This window comes from Salarias fasciatus, chromosome 4 (genome assembly GCF_902148845.1).
Source record: "Salarias fasciatus chromosome 4, fSalaFa1.1, whole genome shotgun sequence".
NCBI lineage: Eukaryota > Metazoa > Chordata > Actinopteri > Blenniiformes > Blenniidae > Salarias > Salarias fasciatus.
This window is the reverse complement of record NC_043748.1, coordinates 4,553,140-4,580,305: the sequence shown is the minus strand read 5'-3', so window position 1 is coordinate 4,580,305 and position 27,166 is coordinate 4,553,140. Positions and strand designations below refer to the sequence as shown.

Genomic DNA, 27,166 nt, shown 5'->3' with positions numbered 1-27,166 from the left:
TGCAGGCTGGATAAGTCCTTGCTCACTGCGGCTTTAGATTTCTCTTCTTGGCTGACTGGAGTAAAGAAAGAAAAAAAGAAAAAAAGAAAAGAGAACCTGATGTGGTCCTGTGCTGCTATGGCTCATCTGCCTCCAGGTAGGACGTGTGCAATCTGAGCTACTTCTCTGCTCAGCACAGTGGTGAAGCATGGTTATCTGAGTTAGCCTCCCTGTCAGCCTGCACCGGGCCGGCCGTTCTCCTCTGACCTCTCATCAGCGAGCCATTTCCATCTGCTGCTAGCTGCAGGCTGCTGTGTACCGACACAACAAAGACTGACTGCAGACGGGAAACTTTAGAAAAGAAGGCAGTGCCCTCAAAAAAAAAAAAAAAAAGAAAGAAAAAACTGTACAACTAGTCAATATGGCAAAATGCATAATGAGCATCGACTGGAGGTCCTGACGAGTATCTGTTTGATCTCATGCACAGTGCCGTGGGTATGAGAAGGTCTGATACAATATTTGCATTGATTCAATTTGAGATGAAACACTGGGCGACATAGATACAGCTGTATCTGTGTGCAGAAGTAGTTAGAGGTGCCTGCCGGTGGTAGAGAATGAATTCAGCAAAAACTCAACCTTTTTTTCCCCTGAAGAGCGCACCTATGAAGCCTCGTCTTTTATTATTTATTCATGATCTGTGTGGTTCCAAGGTTGTATCGTGCTCCAAGATGTGAAGGGTGTCGATCATCTCAATCCACTGTAGACCTGCTGTATTGACCTCTAATAAAGAGGAATGAGTGCAAGAAACAGAGATGTACTTGTACATTCTCAATAATCCAAGACTCTCAACTGTATGACAACTTCGAGAATCTTATTTTTTAAGAAACTACTTGGATAGGAAACCGCCTATTTGGTGTTAAATCCATTTTGTTAATTTTATCTCCTGGAGCAAAGCACAGCTGCTCTCATTGTTCGGAGAGAAGGTCTTTTGTGGATGACATGATATTCTCTAATAGGCACCGGAATGGTTTGCAAACCAAGTGTGAAGTGGTTGGCATGCAAATTAGCACCTTTGAGTCTGTGGCTATGGAGAAGGATGGCATGCCCGCTTCAAATGAGGAAGAGAGCGCTCTCCATGTGGAGGACAGTCGGTATCTTGGGATGTCTCAGTGGGAGGAAGGAATGTGGGATCGACGACTGGCTAAAACAGTGTGCAGCAGAGGTAACTGTGTCAGAGTGTGGAAGTGACAAAGTGAGGATAAAACACTGAACTTGGGTGTCAAGCAAAAGGCTCCAGGGCCAAAAACAGCCTACAAGAGGGTCTAATCAGGCCCACCAAAACACCAAGATATTGCAAAAATGTCTAAGAAAACATTAATTTTCAAACAATCTTCTGAGCAGCAGGCAACACAACACTGAGACCTGAGACATCAGCGGTATCGAGCAGAAGGTTTCTGTGAACATTTCACTGCATTTTGCACTGAAAGTTATCATTAAAACTGACTTTATGTTGAGATTGTAGTAAGTTTCCGTTGCAATTGCTTGGTTTTGCTCAAAACAAAAACATTTTCGTCACGTATACTCTCCACAACAAAAAGAAAAACTTAAATCCAGAGGTTATTATGGTACTATATTACTAGTCTGGCTCGCTCCAGATGAAATTGGACTGTATGTGGCCCCTGTGTTTGACACCCCTGCTTCAGACCAAACTTTCAATTACTTTTGTGTTCCCTTCTGTATGAGTACTTGTGCAATGTGTATGTATGTGTGGACTGTTTATACCATGACTGGCTAATTAGTCCAGAAGTAAATCAGCATGACTGTCCTGCTCAAAAAAAGAAATATAATGTAGCCATTAAGTGACGGGAACTCACGTAGATATTCATTAAAGTTGTCTTCAAGACAATATGTGGTAGATTTCAGGCTGTGCACTCGCTTTGAGGGAAGGTAGGAGTGTAAAGGGTGAGGAAAGGGCAAACAGATGAAAAGACTCAAAAAGGAAGCAAGTGTATCCATACAAAAGTTTCTGCTCCTGCCCACCCAGACTGAAAAAAAAGTCCCCCATACCCTGTGCTCTCAAACCTCAGAGTTATGTAGTCGTCAGGCACAAGAAAGTTATGCTTTTGAAATGAAAACATATCTGTGCAGATGTAGAATAAATTGTAAAGTTGGGAAAGTAGTTTTTTTTTTTTTTCTTCACGAAGTATCTTATTTACTGCTCATGAAATACATTTGCGGATTCCTGCATTTCTTGTGTCCATTAGGTGTTTGGTTTATTGATCCTCTGTGCTTCTTCCCAACATAAAATTGACTCGGCCTTTTTATGTGAGCTCATATAAGCAGCATCGCCACTAATGAGTCCCTGCACCGACCGACAGATAGGATTTAGCCTGCATTAAAAACACTCGGAGCGTTATGTTGGTTTTGAATCTTACAAATCAAATACATCTTGCTATATCCTGAAGAATATTTTTGGCTCTCTCTACACACATACAGGCATGTTGTGCTAATGAGTGAGGCATAATGTGGCATTCTCAGGAAAGATAAGCAAGCTTAAGGGAAAGAAATGTTTTCATTATTTTGAGTCTAAAAACTGTCATGAATGAAGCTCACGGGGTGTTTGGATTATTTACTATTCTTACTAAACGATCCAAAACTGGTCAGGCTAGGTTTATTTTCACTGAACTGAAAAAAAAAAAAAAAAAAAAAAAGCAAAGCCAAAAGTAACTCATTAAATTTTCTCCAGAGAAATAAAGGAAACCAGGAAAACATGAAGAAAGTGAAGGCAGCCCATGGATACTGGGCAGCCACACGGCGGTGCATTCAAGCCAAAAGCAAACACTTGAGGAAAAACCTTCGCAGGCATAAAGCACCCGAAACCCAAGTTCGAATCAGTATCGATTAAACCCCTGTTTAGACAATGTTTTGAAGTGAAAATGGAAAACTTCTATTGTGTTTTGGGTGTCTGTTCACACAACAATGGTGCTGACAGTCAATGAAAACGCAACTTTTTGAAAACGCTTCTCCTCCAACTCAAAACGGGGGAAAACGGAACTTTTCTGACACTGCTGCTGCACCACGGTTATAGCAAAAACAACCAACAGCACTGACTAGTGGTCTGGGATACTAACTGCAGCATTTCAACATTCAGAAAAAAAAAAAAAAATTATTTTGATTGCTTTCCAAACTGAGCGTTGCTACACTGTAGCCGTTGAGCAAGGCACCTGACACTAAACCAGCCCCCAACTTCTCGTTCACACCCAACCTCCACTGCTCTAATACGGCGGTTCGTACTGGACATTAAAACTTAATGCACCAGCGTGCCCCACCTGATACTCTTTAGAGGGCACCTCCCGTCACCGTGACAAATGCTAATTTTTTTAAGACGCTTTTTTTGTTTCCCTTCTACTGTTTTTACCCCTTCTTTTTGAGGAGAGCAGCATTTTGCGATCAATACTGTGAGACAAGACAATGCTCTCGCTACTACTCTAAGATATATGGCTTGGCTTCATGCCTCCTCTCATTAACTTCTTTTTAAGGTCCCTAATTAAGATAAATTAAACCGGCAACACAAGCAAACTTCAAACATGTATTTTTCCAAAGTCTTCTGGGAAATTACTGCTCTGGTGACACATAATTTGAGGCTGGCGCTTGGTTTCGTGAAAGCATTTTAATGCGGACATTAACATTTGATCCCTAATGATTCTGTGCAGAATGAACTCATCAGGACATTAGACACCGGGGAGACCCTTCACATCGCCGCGTACGTTACTGCTGTCAGCTGTTGAATGATCGGGGAAACAAGTGAGGAGGTGAAACTTCGCAAAGAGATACGGGGTCTGTGATGAACTCAGAACAGCAGAGGCTCGTTTCACTAAGACAACTTTCTGGAGGGTGACTGTCCCGAGTTTTGATTTTTCTCACGTTTTGCACATTGTCACAACCTTCTTTTTTTTTTTTTTGTTGGATCCGGGGTCGCACCGACATACATAACTTAGCTCTCTTCCTCAGGATAGACTCTGAATTCCACACTGCCTGATGAATACTGAGACACTCGCAGTGCTGCGACAGCGGTGTGCCTGAGTGATTCACAACAGATTCGGAAACATAGATTTTAAGATTAGGAACTCTTCCTTTATTTGACCTGTCCGCTGCTTAAATATCATCACCCTGACTGCAATAGGAGCTGCACTCAAAGTGCTATACAGCTCTCATTAGTCCACACTGAGATCCCTCATTTGTTGAATGTAAATCGAAGCAGGGTTAAAGGAGAATATTTCTGAGCAGCAGCATCACTGTTAATTGATTCTCTTTTTGGAAAATGCCTTTGTTGTTTGCTTCTTTTCATTCCCTCCCATGAAAAGGAACGCTTATCTGTCAGCTTCACTACAGTTTCATAGAAATATTTCCTGTGTGGCACAAAAACCAGATTCATTACTTTAATGTCACTTTCGTCTTCCCACAACTTTTCAAACAAATATCAGTCTTGATGAGAGCGTCAACAAATCAAACACCCGACAAAGTGTTTCAGAGAAGTGCCTCTAATTACGAGTCCTCCACTCTCCCATTTGGATTTTCCCCACTTTTTTTCCACGGCAGTTCCTTTATTGACGACAGTGCAAGAGCTTTACATCTGAGGCGGAGACGCACAGTGGCTGATCTGTACACAGAGAGAAGGTCAGTCAGAACGAGCTGAACCCCCTCCTCGCTCTACGGCAGCTGTTATTTTTAAAGTTCAGCACGGCTCTCGTGGCTGTAGGGGCCATGTGATGCAGACGCAGCCATGCAGAACTTCACTTGGCACGACATCACTTCATTCTTAACTCCACCTAAGGCAAGTGCTTTGACAGATTATCTCAGATGATTCTGCTCTTTAATTCATTATTAAAGCAATTAACCCTTGGCTGTGGTGATTAAACACTGAGCAACCTTTGAAACTCTGTTGATTTTCATGGCGTAGCTGTTGCTACTGAAGTTTGGAGAATCTCGTCCTTCCTATTATTAGCTTAAAACGATTTACATGAATGGGAGCAATCTTATTTTTCAGTTGTCATCCAGCGCAGCGATTGAGAAGAAGTGCAGCCAGTTAGCTTAGCGTGGCACAAATACCGACAATGGGTAAAAATAGGCAGCTCAGAACTGTTACATGATGGCTCGTGTTAGCACAATTAAGCTTTGTGGGGAATAATCCTGGATTATCTTGAAGTCAAGTCGTCACTGTGAGATCCTGCAGCTACGGACACATGTAAAGAAACCATGAAACAACATGTCAGACTCTAAGCCCGCGCTCGCTTGTCGCGTGTCATGCGCTGGCTCTCATTAAGCTGCAGTTTGCTGAACTTTCTGTCTCAGATTGAAAGGTAATGTTTGAACTGCCGCACAAAACAGAAGCTACGTGACACGTTAATGTGCGCCAACTGAAAGCTTCTGGACTGAAAAGAGCATTTTTCTTCTTATTTGTGACGGAGTCTGATGGATTTTTTTAGACAATGGAGCTCCCCGGTAGACAAAAGGTGGGTGAACTAATCTTGAGTCGCACGAACGCATGATACATTATTTATTAGTTTAATGCATTTTGCAACAGTCACTTTATTGTCTGCTTTTCCAGTGATATGTATGCATGTTGCTTGACGCTGCAGAGCAAATGTTTGTGAAGGTGAAATGTTAATGTTAAAGATTTCACGAGTTCTGTCGATTGTTGGCTCACATTGTTTACTCCGTGGACAGTCTCAGGCCAGCCTGAGCTCCAGCCAGTAATTCCACATAGCTTGCTCACACACACACATCAATGTCTATGCATATTCTCTTTTTTTCTTTTTCATTTCCAAGGTAAGAGGCATCTCAGAGCAATTGCATCAGGTCAACTGGAGTTGCACATATAAAGTATCTCGGACGACTGGACGTCGCCGTCTATTTACACCTCAAAGAACAGTGGCGCTCCTTTGAAGAGAGCAAAGTACGCACTTTGGACGGAGAAGACAGATGGCTTGAGAGGGGGAGGAAAGAAAAGAGTCATCGATGTTAAAATCGCTCTTCCTTCTCTGCCAAACAATTTTTCAAATCCCGCATCAGAGGGTCACGGTGACCCCCTTTAAACGCCGTCGACGTGCTCGCTATCGCTAATGTTTACGGCATATTGTTCTCTGCAAGCGCGTGTGTGTGGTTTAATTACAAAAACAACCAATCGCACCCACTCGTAGTCTAGAATTTCGACATAAAACTTCCTCCGTGAACCGGCAGCTGCTGTTGTAATGGTTGCTGCTACTGATGCCTCCCCGTCTCCTACAATCCCTGCAATTTTCTTGTCAGTTGTCTTGTTGCCTTTTTTCTTCATCTGTCGGAAATCCGGGAAATTCTGCCACGCAGCAGATTCGGAATATGACAGCAGCTCAGTATCAGTTTTCACCTCCGTCTCCCGCAGGTTCGTCTGCTCCCTAATGAGTGCAGCCGGGCCGTGACGGGCCTTATAGCGACGCGGGTGAACTCTGATCGAGCATCCAGCCGGGTTAAGCAGTCGGGTAATTCAGATTTAAAATAGGAAGAGCAACACGCATTAATCAAGAACGTCTGCAACAAGTATTATCTCCATCACGCGCCTGCTTAGTGGGTGAGGCACGTCATCGGGCTTTGTAAATCTAGTAAAAATGCAAGAAGAGCGACGTGCTTGTCAGCGTGTTGTCTGATTGTAGGAGACAACTTTTCTTTTTATCTGCTGGGGATGAAAGGCTTCCTGGTGTTGGTCTCTGGAGGCAAGAGGTAGCACAGGCCCGCTGTTTGTCTCTGGGTACTCTCTATTCTTGTAGTGTACAGAGAAATCAAGATCGGGAAGACAATGGAGCCGTGGTGTGAAATATAGACAAAAAAAAAAAAAGAAGAATGCATTATTTCTTTCTCTTGTTCTCTCCTCTCCCGATGCCAGTGGTCATTTTGTTAACAAAAGTGTCCGATGCAGCATTATGAATTGGTTACATGGTGTCAGACGTCTCCGTCTGTCCAGAAATGTGAAATCTATTTTAAAAGGAACGCTATGTGCACTTGGAAGTTCGTAATTCTCACCTTTTGGATAAGTGTGGAAGTTTCTTTCTTAGAAAAAAATAAAAAAACACGACCTCTCCGAAAAAGAGCCCTCCTCTCATATTCCATTTTCAACTACTTCCCCTTCTGAAAAGGTGCCATAATCGCACCCTCTCGTTGCTCTGTGTGTTTTGTGCTGTTGACTTTGTCATCCACCGCTGGCTTGTGAAAATCAGCCTCTCGAAGTTCATGATCATTACTCTCACGTGTTTCAACTTGCAGCAGACGCGATCAGGTTATCTTCTGATCCATCGCTAATCCTCAAATTCAACACACACAAAAAAAACAGGTAGAAAGTCGTGAACTGCACATAATGAACATTCAAAATGTGATTTTCTTTAGTATTATTCTGGCTTTTTGTGTTGCTAAATACAGCGATCCCCTATAACATTATAACCACCTGTGTTTTCTTGTGTAGCTCTAATTCTGGCAGCTTCCTATCAGAATCAACACTAACTTCTGCTGGACTGGACCAGGATGCATCAGTGCTCCCGACCTTGTGCTTCGCTTTGTCTTCCTTGCAGCGCTACAGAGCTGCAGCTTTCAAGATGTTCTGACGGGAGTCACTGAGCTGTGAAACTTTCTCAAGTTCTTCTGCTCGACCATTTAAACGGAAGAACTCTGAATATGAAAATGCTCACTTTCCTGACCGTTCACGCCACCATTAAAGAGATAAACAGCGCTATTCGCTTTATGCCAGTGGTAATATTGCTCGGAATTATCGTTTCTGAGAAATGCTATTAAAATCTAACAACAAAAGTGAGAAATATCTCTTTGTGTGTTAATTGTGTGTACAGTTCTAATCTTGTGAATATATGGTTTGAAGGAGAGCGGTGAATAAAATCATTTCTAACTCACGGCTGCAGAGCTGTTCAGAACTCACCTGCCTGCAACTGATGTAGGTGGAGCGGTGCGGCTGAGCAAACATGTGCTGCTGTGCAGCTTTTTTAAGTCGCTGTAGCATGAAATAGAGCTTGCATTTGCAGTAAAGGCTAATGAGTGCAACTGGAGCAAGTACCTCACAACGTGTAGAGCTTTGGCACGTCAGGCAGCAGCGTCCTGCTCGGCCACGCAGCGACGTGGAAGTTACAATAAAGATTCCCTGCTTTAAGGCCATCTTGTTATTGGTAGCATGCTGCATTTGGGAGATTTTTTTTTTTCCTCATCCTATCTCTCTAACAAACACTGCTGCAGATGCCACAATCATGATGTTCGACCTAATCTGATCACAGCTTTTCCTCAAATGCTGCTGGTTGAGCTTTGCAGTGGGGGAATAGAAATGAAGAGAGAAGTTAATTCCAGTGAAACAGCTTTGTTAAGTTTGATGACCAGGTTTCATTTATGGTAGGTTTTTGCGCCCGTAACTAAAAGTTCATAAAGCCCAGGAACCCCTTGGACTACACTACAAAGAAAATGCACTTTCAATCATTGAAAAGAGAACAGTTCCTTTTTTTTTCAGTTTCTTTTTTTCTCTCCTCTGAAAAGCATTTTAATGATGGAAATGAGAATACTTGTGGAGATCAACTAAAAGTTTCATTTGATCATTGTGAGTTATTCTCCACTTTTCAGAATTTGATCCAAAACGTGCTTTATAACATGAATTTTAAAGCTCTCGACGGCGGTGGAGGTGTCCATGCATTCAGCCCCAGTGAACAGGACAGATGGCCTCAATGGCCAAAAAGGATGCAGAAAAAAACAAATGTCGTGGTCGCACGTTGCATTTCTGGTGTTAACGAAGACATCGAAGCACAAACAGCCATAAGGGCCAAATATACAGTATATAATGACTCACAACCTGCGCTTCTATTGTATAAGAATCTTTGTGTTTATCTTCAGCACTCCCACTTGCAATTGGTGTGATACTGAAGGCCAACAAAGAACAACTATCCTTGGTGTATGAGGCAGGCAGAGCTGAACTGGAAACCATGGCAACACAGTGCTTGCCTCTCTAATCCCTTGGCCCTGCCAGAGAGTAGACAAATACCTGCGCATGCCCCGGCCTATTCAACACCTGCATAAAAGAAAACCTTCCCAATCTGCACGATATGATAATACTCAGGGGAGGAATGATTTTGATGGGCTGTATATCTCCATACCACACACCGCCACAGACAAACAGAGCTGGCTGCTGCCTCTGTTCTCGTCTTTCATTCTTCATGCATGAACATCAAAGATATATATTCGTTTCATCAGATATAAATACAAGAATCTGATTCCCATGAAGAAATCTCACTTCAGTTCGCGGTAAACTAAGGATGTACAGTGCAAGGCTGCGTGCGCTCCATACTGTGTATATAGTTTCCCTTCCACTTTGTGCTTCCTGTAGGTTTTATTCTTCATACTCAGCGCTATCTGTATAGAAACAGTTCAGTAAAAAAAAAAACGTTCGTATCAATGTGCTGAGTATGCAATGGCAACAAAGATGAATAGTGAAGAAAAAAAAAAATCTAGAGTTCAGGAGCGGGGCTCTGCTTCACCCACATCGCTTGTGATCATTCAACCAACCTATTCACACCGACTCAGACCTAATCTCACAGCTCCGTCCATTCTGGTTCATCCATTCATATCAGACCCCGGCCTCACCCAAACCACGTCTCCTCCTCTTCGCTCTGCCACCCACCTCTCATTCCATTCATTCGTTCACTCTCGTCCTCGTTACTCTCGCCTTGCTCATCCCTTTCACTAATTCAATCACCCACCTCATCCGGTCTCAACTTATCTTGGGGGTCCATTGTTTGCTCTGCAGATTATCTTCTGAGAGGAAACACACAAAACTCAATGGGGGTAAAAAAGGTGACACCAGATGATGGTGGCAACGAGAGACTCCGACAGACTTTGTGATTTTAGCAATCGGAGGTCATTACTTGCTACATTTTGCAAAGTGGATCTCATGAATTTCGGGCACCGTTTACACGGCAACATTTAACAAGTAAAAACGTCAATTTCGCATTTCCATTTCAGAAACGTTTCACGTTCACACTGCACCGTTTTTAAGAAACATATCCGCTGGCACAGAAAGAACAGAAACACAAAGTATTTCCAGTCTATTGGAGATAACTTCTGCACGACAGCATTGCTTGTGTCAATGATCGTCAAGTTACATTTCTAATTGTTAACAGCTGAAGTTTGTAGCAGGAGTCACACTGTTTCTAACGGCGTCGGATTGTCTCAGGCTGTCTGTGGTCACACCATCACTGCTGTCCACAAATCCTCCCTGCAGGACATCAGACCACAGCTTTAAGCCACTATCACTCCACACGATAGCCTTTTTGTCTGACGCTGCGCAATGTTTATTGGCTTTAAATTAGCTCAAATTAGGCGAACGCGTTTTAGTTCAGGGGCCACAAACAGCCTCTGTTTCTGGTCAAGTTCATGGGAGCAGAAGACGATTAACAGAAAGTGTAAAGATGTTTTCTTGAAAAAAACTACCAACGCTGCTCTGATTTCTTTTGGGGACACAATATAGTTCTATGGCAGAGCAAAATCAGCACAGCCAGACTCCTACTCCTAACAGGATGAACTACAAACAACAAAAGTTCTTTAAATGCTTCTCTGAAAAGAGCTAATAATTTGAGTGCTTTACAAAGCCACATTTTTCTTTAATATTGTCTTGTGATCAGTGAACCTGAAACTCATTTTAATATCAAAGGAAAAACGGTGGGGGAAAAAAAAACGAGGCCACTTTTTGATTCTTGTCTTCAGTTGATGTCCTTGAACTTTTTTTCTTTTTTTTTTTTTTTCAAAGTCCATTATTCAAGATGGATAGTGGATAATGTGATGGACTGTGTAATTACATCTGTGATAAATAATTAGAGGAAAATGGTGCCTGTTAACAAAATCTAATTAAAATTCAAATGGGGGAAAAAAAGGAGCGATTGTCTTACATGACATTACAGTGTTCCTCTGACCTCGTGTGTTGCTACACCATCCAGGCATGGAAGACGCGTGTCACAACAAAAGGACCCAACCACTTAGAGCACCATTTGAATTTTAAAATAGCTCATTTAACTTTTTTTCCCCCCACCTTTTCAAGCTGGTATCCAGTCTCTTTGTATCTTTCCATTTCAGTAACTAAAAGTCACGTCATTCTTTTGACAGACGGTTGTGTTTACCGTGCACAACCGCAGCAGACTGTACTGCTTCTCTACGATGAGGAGAGCAAATGAAAACACCAAATTAAACAATATGAAGGTAAGGCGGCTGGTTTCAGCAACGTGTTGAAGAAAACGTCCGGTTCAATGTCTTGGATATAGGCTGAGCTGAGGCTGAGCGGCGCCACACCTGGAATAGTTTAATATTCAAGCTTTGAGAGCTAAAGAAAAAATATTCAGCTTTTGGGGCATCTTTGGGTTGCAGCTTGATTCTGTTCACTCCTAAATTTCAGGCAAAAACCAAATAGTGTCTCATCGTCTTCACGCTGAGAGGTACCACACAGACGGTGTGTGTGTAGGTGTGCAGGCTTTGAAGTTACCCACCTTTGAAATAATAATACAACTGATGTAATCAGTGTCTTCTGCAATTGAGCGAACGAGTCAGAAATGTATTGTAAGTCTAATGAATCACTGACTGCAGTTTGTTGTTGGATTTTTGTTTTCCTTTTTTTTTTTTTTCTTTGGGGGGGGGGGGGGGGTCTTGCCAGTTGTTGTTGGTTAATAGCAACGGGTACAGATCATAAATGAAACTTAAGTGGAATCAACACAAACACCAGGCTGTAAGCCATCAGCGCTGCCCTCCTACCTGTCTCTTGCACTCACTGCAGACAGCCGGAAGCTTCACTTCTGTAATCCGGGCAAGCAGCCGCAGCAGCAGCAGCAGCAGCAGCGTGCACCATCTGCCGCCAGATCTGGCACGTCACCTGCAACATCTGCCGCCGAACCCCTTTATAGGTGACCCTCAGCTAAAGAGGGTGTCACCTCTGCTCGGCTGTGCCCCCCTCCACCCCGTCTCGCTGGACCCTGCTGGGGGAAAGTCATTCAAATCATGCAGTAAGAGACAACTCAGCGTCTGATCCAGGATCAGATCTCTTCCACCACAGCTTCCATGACTTTACTTTTGCTTTATTTGTACTTTGATGAATAAGACAAACACGTCGCTTGTTTTTGAAGCCGATTATGATTTCCAGTCCATTCACATGATGAAGTCAGAACATAAAGTCCATGAACCTTCTACTGGGATTGCGCGCCAACAAATGAAGAAGAAAAGCCAGGTCCAAATTTCAGAAATGAAGCTGGGTGCGATTTTTGTCCTGATCTCAGCAGCTGAGATGGCAGCCAGACACACAACAGCTTTTTGTTTGCCAGTTCGGTCACAAGATGGTTTACAAGGGAAGCACATCCACCACTAATGGAATGAATAAAATGATTTATTTAGTATGTGCTTCCAGGATATTTGATATGCTTGGCTACGTTTAGCCCATAGCCTCATCATAATGAAACAGCGAGCAGTCAGAGTTACAGAAGAGGCATCTTACTGGAAGAGGAGAGGGAAAGTGTGCCCGAGGCTCTGTTAAATGATGCTCCTCGTCCACAGTCACACCCTCATTTCTCTTCCTGTCAATACAACGCTCAGTGGCGGAGACGGCTGAAATACATCACCGCATATCAGATTACAAATTATGGTCGTGTTTGAAGGAAGTGTCATCAAAAATGATTTCTGATGTATGTAACAAGTTACTATAGTTTCAAAAGTAAATTATCAGGTGCATTAGCTCATACGTACTATTTTCAAATATGAAACTGTAGCCCTGTAACCCTGTTTATTGTTTTGGAATTGTTGAGAGAAGTTTTATTTTGTGATGGGTACTGTTACATTGCATCCTGAAGAGAAATTATTAAGTTTGAATACAGTGTATTGTTCACCTGAGTGTATTTTTATTTTTTTGCCATTTGCCTTTAAAAGTGTTTGTTTACAGAAAGTATTGTATTTCTCTGTGTGTTTGATTTTATTATTTATGGAATTTATTTGTAAGTTGATACCTACCGTTATGGGAGAGCGAATGAGCAGTGAGAGAGTGGGTCATGTGATCGAGAGAGAGCGCATGCAGTTCCGGGTACGCACAGACGGACGAGCGAGTGAGAGTTGAATGAAAGAGAGAACCTTGAAAACGGATCGTAACAGACAATCCGGGACATCTTACAGTTATCAGGGGTCCAACACCCCTGGAGTGACTGTGGGAGAAGCCTGTGGAACGGCTGCGGCAGTCAACAAGCCTGGGCAGTGTCGTTCTGCAGTGAAGACTAGCTGTTAGCTTGCAAAGCTAGCGGCGCCTGCAGTGCAGTGGGCTGCTAACCCAGCCAGCCGCTGCGAGAGTGGAAGAACGTGGACTTTTGATCGGAGTGGATTATCAGGACCATTTTTCTTCCTTTCTGAGACTGTGGATTATTCTTGGACAACTTTGTGCTCGTTCGGTGGATCTGTGTGGAGCTTGGAACTTTATAGAAGATCGTCTGAGACTGTGAGTAAGCTTTTCCCTTTGCCACGAATGCCATCTAGTGGACAGCAATGGAACAGGCCTGCAACGTAGGGTGGGGTTTGTTTTCTGTTTTCATTTAGATGCCGGCTTAGTTTATTAATGTAAGGTTTTTGGATATTTGATTAAGGTACTGAACTCATCATTTCATATTTGATCATTTAAGAGTGAGAAAAGACTGAAGGTTTACATTTCTAAGTTTAAATAGTTCATAATTTGAAGGTGTCGTATTCATGATTGTATCTATTTGATTGGTTTTATTTCATTGAGTGTACATATTTTGGTGATTTGAAGGTTACATGATTGATTGCTTGAAATAGTGTTGTTAAAAGTCACACGTGACTGGGTTTGCCTCTTTACAAAACAATTTATTTGTGTTACATTTATTTCATTATTGAAAAAACCGTTGTGGTGTTATTCTCCTAATTTTTCCTTAAACCTGATTTCAAAAACCAATTTCCTTTCCCCTAATTCATTTTCTAACTAAAGAATCTCTAAAACGCATGTGATATTGTCTGCCTCAGTTATTTTTAAAAAAAAACAAGTTGTTTACGTACAAGTTCATAGTTGGGGTGATTTATCAAAAACATTAGGGATCCCATAAAGAACTCGTAGCCATCCTGTTATATAGGATAATAAGGGTTACATAAATGGAGGCACCGCTGGGATTGGGATGTTTGATTCTTTGTGTTTGATATTTCATTCCCTGTAAAAAGTTAAAAACAAGTCTCTAAAAAGTAACACAAACTAGCAGCCAAGCTAATTTAAAATGGCAGTCAGTGCAAAACACAAGATGTTCTCAAACAAATTAAAGAACTGGTGTCGAGGAGAGGGGCTCGATGACGCTCAAGCACTCCTGACTGTTGTCCCTGAAGATACAGAAATAACCAAAGTTGAAGATGTCCTGCAGACTATAAAGTGCCTTGGAGTTGTCCGTGTGAGGGGCAGAATGTTCAGTGATGCTGGAGATGAACTCATGGTACTCTGTGAATACCGAGGAAAAGTGACAGATGCACAGTCTATTCCCCCTGAAGTTGTTCCAGAGGAAGGAGCAAAAGCCTGGCCAATCTACACCGTAACAGAGAGCTCAGTAGCAACTGGCGATGATTTCAGTACTAAATTGACGTCCCTGCTTGCAGCTGAGGGAAGATCCATGGAGGATGTGCAGGCTTTGTGCGCAGGGCCAGAGCCAGCCCCCTCTTCTGTGGAGTCCATACTCCGTGCTGTTGGCGACCTTCTCGACAAGACAGGGAAGCCACCTCCTGAGAGTGGAGGATACCGGCGCCTGCGTGTTTTCTCTGGAACAGTACCTACTCCAGCTGGAGAAGAGCAGTTTGAACACTGGATGGAGCAGGCCTACTTGATGGTGGAGGAGAGTGATTGCCCACCAAAAGAGAAACGCAGGAGGATAATGGAGAGCTTAAAGGGACAGGCACTGGAAGTGGTGAAAGCTGTGCGACTATCTGACCCAGATGTCACCCCAGAGAAATGCTTGGAAGCGCTAGAGAGTGCATTTGGACTGGCTGAATCAGGAGACGACTTATATTTCTCTTTCCGTCTGCAGCGACAACACCCGGGAGAGAAACTGTCAGAGTTCTTAAGAAGGTTGGAGCGCTGTCTGTCTAAAGTCGTGCAACGAGGTGGTATTCCCGCAAGCAGTATGGACAGAGCGAGACTTGAGCAACTGCTTAAAGGGGCAGTAGACGCCGACTTGATGTTAATCCAGCTGCGGCTGAGGGAGAAAAAAGACAACCCTCCTACATTCCTGCAACTGCTGCGCGACATACGCACAGAAGAGGAATACGAAGCCTCTAAAGCTAAGCTAAACCAGTCTGTGCGCTCAGTCTACGCCAAACCACAAGCTGAAAGCAAGTCAGAAATACAAACACTAAGAGCTGAAATTAAAGAAATTAAGTCAATGTTTGCCACACTAGCGACAAAACACCAACCAGTCACTGAAGAAAGGGTTGAGTCGCCTGTTGTTCCAGTGAAAGACACAGAAACTAGTCAAGATCCTGAAGTAATTGCCCTCAGGAAACAAGTGAAGCACTTAACACAGAAAATGAACTCCAAAACATTCACTGCAGCTGCAGCCTCATCAGCAGTGATGACTGTTGGCAGCACCAGTCCCGTACCCACTACCCGTCCTGCACCCAACACCTCAACCAGAAGATCAACTGACACAGCTGACTACATCTGTTATCGGTGTGGAGAGAACGGGCACATCGCCTCAAAGTGCACTAATGCTGAGAATCCAAGCAAAGTGATCCAAAAGCTCATTGGAGCCCTAAAGAAGGCTAAAACTACTGGTTCCCAGACCCCCAGTGCCGGGGCTGAAGTCCGGAAGAGTGCACTGGATTTCCACAAGACAACAGACCTACCAGAAGGCTTGATAGGGCCCCCGTCCATGGAGCCACTAAAAGTCAATGGCCACCTATGTGAGGCACTGTTGGACAGCGGCTCACGAGTCAGTATAATCTTCGAGTCCTGGTACAAACAGTATCTGTCCGATGTCCCGATACACCCCGTGAGCAAGTTGGATATTTGGGGCCTAAGTGACTCGAGCTACCCCTACCTTGGTTACGTAGTGGTTGAGATTGAGTTCCCTAAGAAAGTGGTTGGAGCTCCAACCATCATGTCAGTCCTGGCATTGATTTGCCCTGATCCCGCAGGTCCCGACAAGACACCTGTGATCCTGGGGACTAATGCTAAGGCCAGCCTTCCCAAGCGACTAGCCCAGTTGTGTGAAGACATGCCAGGGTCGCACGTGGCTCGAACTATGGCCGTTCAAAACACCTGCAATGAGTCCTCAAAACCGCTACAGGAAGAAGGCGCCAATGAAGTCGGACATGTAAAGTGGCAGGGCCCTGGTCCCTTGATAATACCTGCTGGGTGCAGTCACCAGGCCATTTGCAAAGTGGAAGCCACTGAGCCACTACCAGATGAAATCCTCATGGTCGAAGCTTCCTCCCAAAACCCCCTTCCTGCTGGTGTGCTTTTGCAGCCCATGGTCATTCCAAGCCATGCGGTAGCTGTAAACAGGTTCACTGTACTTCTCCAAAATGAAACCCTCAAAGATGCCACCATACCTGTGGGGTCCATTGTCGGCTGCCTGTATCCCACAGATGTTGTTCGCAAACTGTCAAAGCAGCAGCCAGCCTCTAAAGAGTTTGATCTCAGTCTGTTAGACTTCGGGGACTCACCTGCTCCTGAAGAGTGGAAAGACAGACTGCGACAGAAACTGTCTGAGAGAGCCGATGTATTCTCCCTCGATGAACTAGATGTGGGGCTAGCAAAAGGCGTAGAGCACACCATTCGCCTGGCAGATGAGCGACCATTTCGTGAGCGCTCTAGGCGCCTTGCACCTGCAGATATTGACGATGTACGGAACCACATTCAAAAGCTGTTGGCTGCCGGCGTCATTAAAGAATCCAGAAGTCCATACGCTTCCCCAATAGTGGTGGTGAGAAAAAAAGACGGAACCATAAGGATGTGCATCGACTACCGCACCCTCAATAGTCGCACAATACCTGATCAGTACACCACTCCAAGGATAGACGAGGCTCTGGACTGCTTAACAGGAAGCAAGTGGTTCTCTGTCTTGGACTTAAGGAGCGGCTACTACCAGATCGCCATGAAGGAGGAGGACAAGGAAAAAACGGCTTTCATCTGTCCTCTGGGTTTTTATGAGTTTGAGAGAATGCCGCAGGGGATCACCGGGGCTCCTGCAACGTTCCAAAGATTGATGGAAAGGGCAGTCGGAGACATGAACCTCCTCCAAGTCCTCGTATACCTGGATGATCTGATCGTTTTTGGAAAGACACTAGAAGAACACGAAGCAAGACTCCTCAAAGTCCTGGACCGGCTCAGGGAAGTTGGGCTCAAGATTTCCCTCGACAAATGCCGTTTCTGTCAGACCAAAGTCAAATATGTTGGTCATATTGTGTCAGCGGATGGTGTTGCCACGGACCCCAGCAAGGTTGAGGCCGTTACCACCTGGCCTAGACCCACCGACCTAAAGACACTACGATCATTCCTGGGATTTTGTGGGTATTACCGCCGGTTCATCCACAACTACTCAGCCGTGGTCCGTCCCCTGACTGAACTGACAAAAGGGTATGCTCCCTCCCAGAAGGGAAGGAAGCCAACGAAGGGCACAACTGATCAAGTCTACCTGGATGAGCGCGAACCATTCGGAGAGAGGTGGGATCAAGCATGTACTGACGCATTTGAAAGCATCAAGCATCGTCTCACTAACGCTCCAGTTCTGGCCTTCGCTGATCCAAGCAAGCCATATGTGTTGCACGTAGACGCCAGTCTGGCGGGACTTGGCGCAGTTCTTTATCAAGAACACCCAGAAGGACTCAGGCCAGTGGCTTTCGCCAGCCGAAAACTGTCGTCTTCGGAAAGGAACTACCCTATACATCAGCTCGAGTTCCTGTCTCTCAAGTGGGCCATTGTGGAGAAGTTCCATGACTACCTGTATGGAGCTCGCTTCACGGTCCGAACAGACAACAACCCGTTGACCTACGTGCTCACCACAGCTAAGCTGAATGCTCATGGACATCGGTGGCTATCAGATCTCTCAGTGTATAACTTCGATATCATATACAGACCAGGAAAGAACAATGTGGATGCAGATCTGCTGTCAAGGCTGGAACCCAGAGAAGGCTGGGAAAATATATCCCAAACTGGTGTCAAGTCTATATGCCAGCAGGTCGGTGTCCTTGGATCCCCCAAAGCCTCTCCAAGATATGTAGAGCAGCTTGGAGCATCACCTGAGTGTGTGCCAGATGTGTATGCATTCCCTGCACGGGTACAACTGAACACACTGGGACAGTTGTCCAGACAAGACCTAATCCTGGCTCAAAGTCAAGATCCTGTGATTGGACCGACCATCCATGCCGTGAAGCAAGGGAAGTGGCCAGACGATGTGGAGACTAATCCTGAGATCTCAGCTATGAAAAGGCAGATGGGAAAGTTTGTCATAGACGATGACTTACTACACCGTTTAAGCCAAAGCCAGACTGGAGAACAAAGTCGTCAGCTTGTCCTACCATCTGAGTTCAGACCAGTTGTGCTAAAGTCCCTTCATGATGACCTCGGTCACTTGGGAGCCGAGAGGACTACTGACATGATAAGAAATCGGTTCTACTGGCCAAAGATTGCTGCCAGTGTCGAAGAGTATGTCAGAAACTGTGGAGAGTGCATCCTGAGGAAAGCTCCTGCACACAAAGCTGCTCCCCTACATCAAATAGTCAGCGATGGGCCTCTAGACCTCGTGTGTATCGACTTCCTCTCCATGGAGCCAGACTCGAAAGGAATCAGTAATGTGTTGGTCATAACAGACCATTTCACAAGGTACGCCCAGGCCTTCCCTACAAAGAATCAAAAGGCCCTTACAGTCGCCAAGGTCCTCGTTGAAAAGTACTTTGTCCATTATGGATTGCCTTCTCGCATCCATTCAGACCAGGGCAGAGACTTTGAGTCTCGATTGATCAAAGAACTCCTGAAGCTAATGGGCATAAGGAAGTCCCGAACGACCCCTTATCACCCTCAAGGTGATCCCCAGCCAGAACGCTTCAATCGGACATTGTTGTCCATGCTGGGCACATTGAACCAGGAGAAGAAAAGACAGTGGAGTCAACATGTTGTGCACTTGGTGCATGCGTACAACAGCACCACAAGTGACGCCACGGGATACTCCCCGTACTTTCTTATGTTCGGGCGAGAAGCCAGACTTCCCGTTGATATGTGTTTTGGCATCCAGTCCGAAGACAAAGTTGAGCGTCAACACTCGTCCTATGTCACCAAGCTAAAGCAAGACTTGCAGAAGGCCTATCAGCTGGCTGAAGAAGCCTCAAACAAGTTACACATGCGCAACAAAAAAACCTATGACAAGAGAGTCAGATGTCGAAATCTAGAGCCTGGTGATCGGGTGTTGCTCAAGAATCTGGCCTTCACTGGGAAACACAAGCTCCAGAACCGCTGGTGTGATACTCCCTATTTAGTGACAGAGAAAATGCCAAACCTACCCGTTTACAAGTTGAAGCCTGAGGACGGGAGGGGCAAGTCGAAAACCCTGCACCGAGACCATCTATTGCCTATTGGAGAGCTGGTGCGGATGCCTGAGTTGCACAAAGATGAAGATTTGCCCTCCAGGCCTAAAACTCGTGCACACGTTCGGAGCAAGAGTAACGTTTCTGATCACCCAGCGCAACCCGAATGTGAATCTGATGAGTCTGAGTTGGAGTACCCCCAGCGTAGGTCCTACCGCACTTACCTGGAAGAGATCTGGTCCAGAAAGGTGAGGCCGCCTTCAACGAGGCACAGCCAAAGTGACGTCCGGATGGAAGAAAGTGACAGTCCTTCTGAGTCAGGGAGTTCCAGTTCCTCTGAGCCAGAGCCCCCTCCTCTTAGAGAACAGACACATCATTCGGCACCAGACACTGAATCAGATCCTGAACCCGTTTCCAGTGATCCAAGTGATAGAAGGCGGTCTAGTAGTGCTAAAACAGGAGTCCTTCCTAGACAGACTAGACCTAAAAGAACACCAAAGCCAGTTATGAGACTTACTTATGATAAACCTGGTAGAGTCAGTGAGGAACCCCTTACCATTGTGCATAGGGGAGTTGTGATTAAGATTGGGAAGAACTAAAGTAAGCTTCCTTACATGCCAGTATGTTCCTTCAAGTTTTTTGAAGTTAATTGAGTCTGATGGGGACATCAGACGTTTAGAAGGGGGAGTATGTAGCCCTGTAACCCTGTTTATTGTTTTGGAATTGTTGAGAGAAGTTTTATTTTGTGATGGGTACTGTTACATTGCATCCTGAAGAGAAATTATTAAGTTTGAATACAGTGTATTGTTCACCTGAGTGTATTTTTATTTTTTTGCCATTTGCCTTTAAAAGTGTTTGTTTACAGAAAGTATTGTATTTCTCTGTGTGTTTGATTTTATTATTTATGGAATTTATTTGTAAGTTGATACCTACCGTTATGGGAGAGCGAATGAGCAGTGAGAGAGTGGGTCATGTGATCGAGAGAGAGCGCATGCAGTTCCGGGTACGCACAGACGGACGAGCGAGTGAGAGTTGAATGAAAGAGAGAACCTTGAAAACGGATCGTAACAGACAATCCGGGACATCTTACAGTTATCAGGGGTCCAACACCCCTGGAGTGACTGTGGGAGAAGCCTGTGGAACGGCTGCGGCAGTCAACAAGCCTGGGCAGTGTCGTTCTGCAGTGAAGACTAGCTGTTAGCTTGCAAAGCTAGCGGCGCCTGCAGTGCAGTGGGCTGCTAACCCAGCCAGCCGCTGCGAGAGTGGAAGAACGTGGACTTTTGATCGGAGTGGATTATCAGGACCATTTTTCTTCCTTTCTGAGACTGTGGATTATTCTTGGACAACTTTGTGCTCGTTCGGTGGATCTGTGTGGAGCTTGGAACTTTATAGAAGATCGTCTGAGACTGTGAGTAAGCTTTTCCCTTTGCCACGAATGCCATCTAGTGGACAGCAATGGAACAGGCCTGCAACGTAGGGTGGGGTTTGTTTTCTGTTTTCATTTAGATGCCGGCTTAGTTTATTAATGTAAGGTTTTTGGATATTTGATTAAGGTACTGAACTCATCATTTCATATTTGATCATTTAAGAGTGAGAAAAGACTGAAGGTTTACATTTCTAAGTTTAAATAGTTCATAATTTGAAGGTGTCGTATTCATGATTGTATCTATTTGATTGGTTTTATTTCATTGAGTGTACATATTTTGGTGATTTGAAGGTTACATGATTGATTGCTTGAAATAGTGTTGTTAAAAGTCACACGTGACTGGGTTTGCCTCTTTACAAAACAATTTATTTGTGTTACATTTATTTCATTATTGAAAAAACCGTTGTGGTGTTATTCTCCTAATTTTTCCTTAAACCTGATTTCAAAAACCAATTTCCTTTCCCCTAATTCATTTTCTAACTAAAGAATCTCTAAAACGCATGTGATATTGTCTGCCTCAGTTATTTTTAAAAAAAAACAAGTTGTTTACGTACAAGTTCATAGTTGGGGTGATTTATCAAAAACATTAGGGATCCCATAAAGAACTCGTAGCCATCCTGTTATATAGGATAATAAGGGTTACAAAACTATATGCCACATTTTCTTGATACTTTCAGCTTTTCTATCCATTAGTATTAACTGGCTCCACAGTAGAATTAATTAATGAATGCTTTGTGCAAGAAAAATGCCAGATACAGCAGTAATGATGTATTTTATGCAGTGTAAAGCAGATGTCTAACATTTTTGTCATTTTGTGAGACGTGAAAAAATATAAGGAAACGCCAACATCAGTAGATTTCAAAGGGTTCCATAATATCTCTTTTCAAAGCAATGTGAGTTAAAGGAAGGCAAAAAAAAAAAAAATCTTTAATAGAGGCACTATGTGGCGCAGTAAATATAAAACTCATTTCCTTTAACAAGGCAGCGACACTAGAAAATTCCAGCATGTTCTTTTCCATTAGCTTTCTGCTTATTTAGCAACTGACTGAATTGTTTCCAAAGACTTTTGGACATTAATTTTTCTACGAGTCCCTTTTTTTCCCCTTGATTCTCCCCAGTCGTAGCGGCTATTTGTAATACCGTTTCCTTTAAACAGCCAACAAAAAGCAGAAAAAGGCTGTAGGGGAACTGGTCCTGCTTTCATTAGTTCTCCCTTTTCTGTTGGTGTCGACTGTTCAGTGTCCTCACTGGCTCAAATTAGCCAACAGTGCCTCGGGGGTCCATCTTTGGCACAGTTGTTTTATCTCTGTATGTAGCACTAATTGGCCAAATAGTTCCTAAACACACATCAGTATCTCACCATAAAATGCTGTTACTTTAAAAGGACCAATGTGTAGGATTCAGCCTGAATGTGCCGGCTGTAACGACGGACTTGCCGATTATTGCTGAGTATTCTAACTAAAAGTTGCAGTTTGTGCAACTTCACCTCATGCATGCGTGCAGTACAATCCTGCTCCCTGGATTCTGCCATCATGTTGCATGAAATTTCGCAGGAAACAAAGACAATTTGTACTTTTTTTTTTTTAAAGTCCCATTTTGAAAAATAGCTTTTTTTTTTGTGCAGCAGTAAAATATCGTTTGACTTCATCGATGAGACAAATCTAATGAATTTCACTTTGCTCATCCATAATAAAGCAAAGTCCTCTTTTACACACTCCTGAGATTTATGAAGCAATAACTGGAAGTCACCCAGCCAAATCCACAACTCAGATTTCCACAATTGTTACTATTTTACCAAGAAAAAACACTTTTTAATTCAAATTTCACACAGAGTTGCACCTGAGGTTAAGTCAAAAAAAGTGGCCTCAAGGTTTTCAAAAACTACATTTTCAGAATATCGCTTCCTTTATGACCTTTCAATCCCCCGCGTGTTTGGCCTTGGCGAACATCGCTGACCTTGTACCGACATCGGCGCCACGGGGAAAGCGCTGGGCCGGGCCAGGGTCAAAGCCAAGAACTACTGGCTGCCTTTTGCCATCATCGTGACACACAAAGCTCCCGATGATCCGTCTGGCAGCCTCGGGCGGTCACTGATTTTAGTTTTATAAGTTTTTATTGGTTTACTGGTTTCACGTCTCGCACTGTAACACATTACCTTCAGAGTTCTCCTGTTTATTTTGAATGAACTTGCAGGTACATGAGCACCTGATCTGATCTAAGCGAGCATTTTTGTGAAGTTCCGTCTTGGAAGCCACTCTCAAAAAGTTGCATTTTCAGTGGTTCTGAATATCGTTCTGTAAACAGACGCGCAAAACACAAAAAAGGTTTTCAATTTTCAATTGAAAATGTTGTTCAAACGGGTTTGAGAGAGTGTAGTCACTGCGTAAAAGAATCATAAAGGATAAGGTTATTATTAAACTGTGGCAGGATGAAATCTAGTGACTATGGAGACCTTTTGAGTCCAGTGAACTAACCATCTTATTCAAAAATAGATGCCTCACTGTGGCTTTTCTGCTCAAAATATCCACCAGGAGATGTAATCAACAGTGACATTTAGACCATATTCACCTGATAATAATACACCGAACGGGCCCGAAAAAAACATCCCCCACACCATCAGTCCGCCAGCAGCATCCTGGAACACTTCCTCGTGCTCTTCTGCAAACCTCGGTCGTGACGAGCGGTTCTTCAAGCTACTGTTGTCTTTCCATCATCTCTAACTAGTCCAGCCATTCTCTTCTGACCCCAGGCATCAACAAGAAACTTTGGCACAGAGAACTGAAGCTCACCGGATAGTTTGTTTTTTTTGGACTATTCTCAATAAAACCCTAGGGATGGCTGTGTGTGAAAACACCAGTAGATCAAGAGATTTTGAAAGGGGATCTAAAGTGACCTGGAATGAGGCATGGTTGTAATTTATGTTACCTTGACTATATTTACATGCCCGAGTACATTAAGTTCCTGTTGTGTGATTGGCTCATTGAAATGAGCTGTATCCGTGTGCTGTCAACATGAGTCTAAGAGTTTAATGAAAACTGCAAGTTGGGATTATAATAAAGACACAAGGTGATAAATTAGGACTCAGACTTTCGTTCATCCGACACAGCAGCTGGCAGCGTGTCAGCTAAGATCCCGGTGTGGCATCTCAGGGGCTTAAAGCACCGGCTTAGTCCCCGCGCATCCATTATTCTGTTTTACTTGTATCAATTTTTTATGAAATATGAAAAGAGAACGAAAAAAATCATGCTGGGAAAAGGTACTCCCCTGACCCGCGAGTGTTTCGGCTAAGTGACTCCTGACAAAAACAATCATCTGACGCCCCATGAGAGGCCAACCCCACACTTTAAAAACTAATATTGCCATCTTTGAAGAAGTGAAATGCTTTGCTTGCATTTCCCCCCCCCCCCCCCCATTTCACAGAAATATCAGTAGTGACTGGTATCAAATGGAAACCCACAGAAAAACAACTGCAACGTTCTGGTTTTCCCATGTTTTCCACTCTAATACCACATCAAACAGCACTCAATCGATCAAGACGTTCAGATCAGTGCAGGAAGTATCCGTCCTGTTATCCTCAAAACATAAGATGCCGTTTCTATGCACCGACATCGGATTTCACCACGCCTGTAACATACCGACGAAGTTCACAAAGAATACAGAAAAGCGGGAGCTCTGGTGCTTTGTGTGGCTCACCTGCTTCCTGCTATTAATTATTAAGCAGCATCCGCCTCGTCGCTGCTCGGATTATGTGAGAATCTCCAACATGGACTGAATATATTGGACTTAAAGGCTCCTGCAGCACCTGGTCAATTCCCCCGCCTGTTTCTGTCAGAAAATCATCTCAAGACAAACTGATCAGTTCATCCTCGGCTGTTCAAAAAAAAAAAAAAAAACCCTATATATTAATATTAATCAGTCGGGAATCCAATTATTCACTCTTAAACTCACTGTCTCTCTGATTCTCTTCCTTTGCACACTTCCATGACTTTATGTATTGGAGCGCGCTCCCACTTGTTATCTTAAATGCACTAGATAGCCATTAAAATCTGGGGTCTTCCTGTGGCAGTAATAGGCACAGCCTTATGAGCAGTATTTAAATGAGTGGGTTTTTTTTCATATTCTGCTTTTTGCATACAGCGCCGCTGCTCTTCTCATAACACTGGGCAGAGCTCTACCTGTCTGTCCTCGGGGATCCTCCTGGCACTGCCTCATCAATAACTTGGCGTGCAAGGAGTGTCTGCTCACCGACCACAAAACACAACAGCAACAAATTAAATTCTTAATGAGCTCAACCGATCACTAATGACGGTGGAAAGTCGGCGCAGGGTTGCATATCACTTATATCAGCAAATTTAATCAACAACACAATATTATACGGTGATTAAATCTGTATGAATGGAGCTAATTTTTACTTCACTGATGTCCTGTAATGTGTATCGGAGCAAACGTAAGTGCAAAGCTCTTGTTTCATCATAACCGATGAGGCCACAGTTTAGGAATCCATTTCAAAATGGTTGGGCCCATTTTGTGTAACAATTCGAATAAAAGCAGAACACAACCATTTTCCATTCCGATGCAGCTGTACTTTAACTGCAATGCCATATAAACAGGATGTTTGAATTTGAAATCGAGGCATTGTTGAAGTCTCCAAAAAGTTGGAATAGGGACATGTTTACCGCTGTGAGGCAATTTCGCTTCTTTTAACAACCGCCGGTGAACATTCAGGAAGTGAGGAGACCGATTGTGAGGGGTAGTTGACCCTCACATATCTAAAGAAAGATTCCGGCTCCTCCGTGTCCTCAGCCGGAGTTTCTTCCTCTGCGACGCTTCAGATGTTTTCTACAGGAAGCCAACTTCAACACATGCACTCTTCTTCAGTGAGGGATGCAGCCTGTGGTCTATCGCCATCCTGCTGAAACTTCACTGAGACATCCTGTCTAGACCATAACAGCTGTGGGGAAAAAAACCGTGATGCATCTTTCAGCATTGATGGCGCCACTCCACATGTGAGCTGCCCATGGCGTATAGGCACTAATGCAACCCCAGCCCGTCACATACCGGAGTCTCGCTGTTGGTAACGGAGCAGATGGTTCCTCAACAACGACTGTTGGTGGTTTCTAAGAACTTTCAATTGATTTATCGGATAACAGAAGTTTCTATTATGCTTCAGTCCATTTCAAATGTATGTTTGAATCCATAAAAGACTTCCGCAAAAGAAAAAAAAAAACATTAACAATGAGGAGTAGACAGACGCTGGTCTGGACAGAGGACCTTTAAAGTCTTTGTACATCTATGAACCAAAACTTTTCTCTGAAATACTTTCGTGTTTTTGAGATGGCATCTTTCCCCCTCTGCTTCTCTAAAAAGCTGTTTCTACCCAGTCTTGCCTCTGACCTGTTGTTAATTAACCTAATTGGTTGCGAAAAGCTGCTAACTTATTTGCATCACTTTTTTTTTTTTTTTTTTGGCCTTTCGTTCCCGACCCCAGATTTTAGAGATCAGTTCACTATCGACTAATTCAAGTGGGACTAAAAGGTTTTTTGTTTTGTTTTTTCATTTGATGTGTTGTCCGTGCTCTGCACCGAATAAAATGTGGTTTTATGACAAATCATCAGTTTAATTTTCACATTAACTGAACCTTCTGGATTGTAAAAACAATTGTCGGTAGGAAAACATGAAGAACTGAAACTCTCTTGAATATGGAGGACTTTAATAGATTATCACAGGTGCTCCAATGAGCGAGTATTTCATCCACCTGATGTTAAGACTATTGGACACGTTTTCCATGTAAGCAGGGCTCATCTATGTGTTTCCCTGCAAAACAATTTCATGCACATGCTCTCACTGTAGTTCTGTGTGTGCATTGATGTTTTTTTTTTGTTTGCTCCTGAAGATCTGACGATATTATTGCAGTTAAAAATTAAGGATGTCTCCCCCGTGAGAGGTCACACCGGCTTCTGGAGAATAACACGGCCCTCTGCAGATGCAGCGCTAGCCTTGAGATGAGCCACAATCACAGTTGCTGATGGGAGTGCAGAGCTTGCAATTCTTCTGTTCATTAGACTAAAGAAAAGAGAAAAAAAAAAAACAGTATACATCAACTTGACACAAACAGAAGTCTTACATTCTGGCATAATTAATCACTCCCAGACACAATCT

The 27,166-nt window shown here is 43.7% G+C and overlaps 1 protein-coding gene across 1 annotated transcript; it reads left to right on the top strand.

Annotated features, from left to right (window-relative positions):
• The first annotated feature begins 1,035 nt into the window (after positions 1 to 1,035).
• Positions 1,036 to 15,481, top strand: LOC115386673 (paraneoplastic antigen Ma1 homolog). Its single transcript, XM_030089086.1, has 3 exons — positions 1,036 to 1,201; positions 14,398 to 15,394; positions 15,457 to 15,481. Exons 1-3 carry the CDS (start codon positions 1,036 to 1,038, stop codon positions 15,479 to 15,481), a joined length of 1,188 nt encoding a protein of 395 aa, XP_029944946.1.
• The last annotated feature ends 11,685 nt before the right edge of the window (positions 15,482 to 27,166 follow it).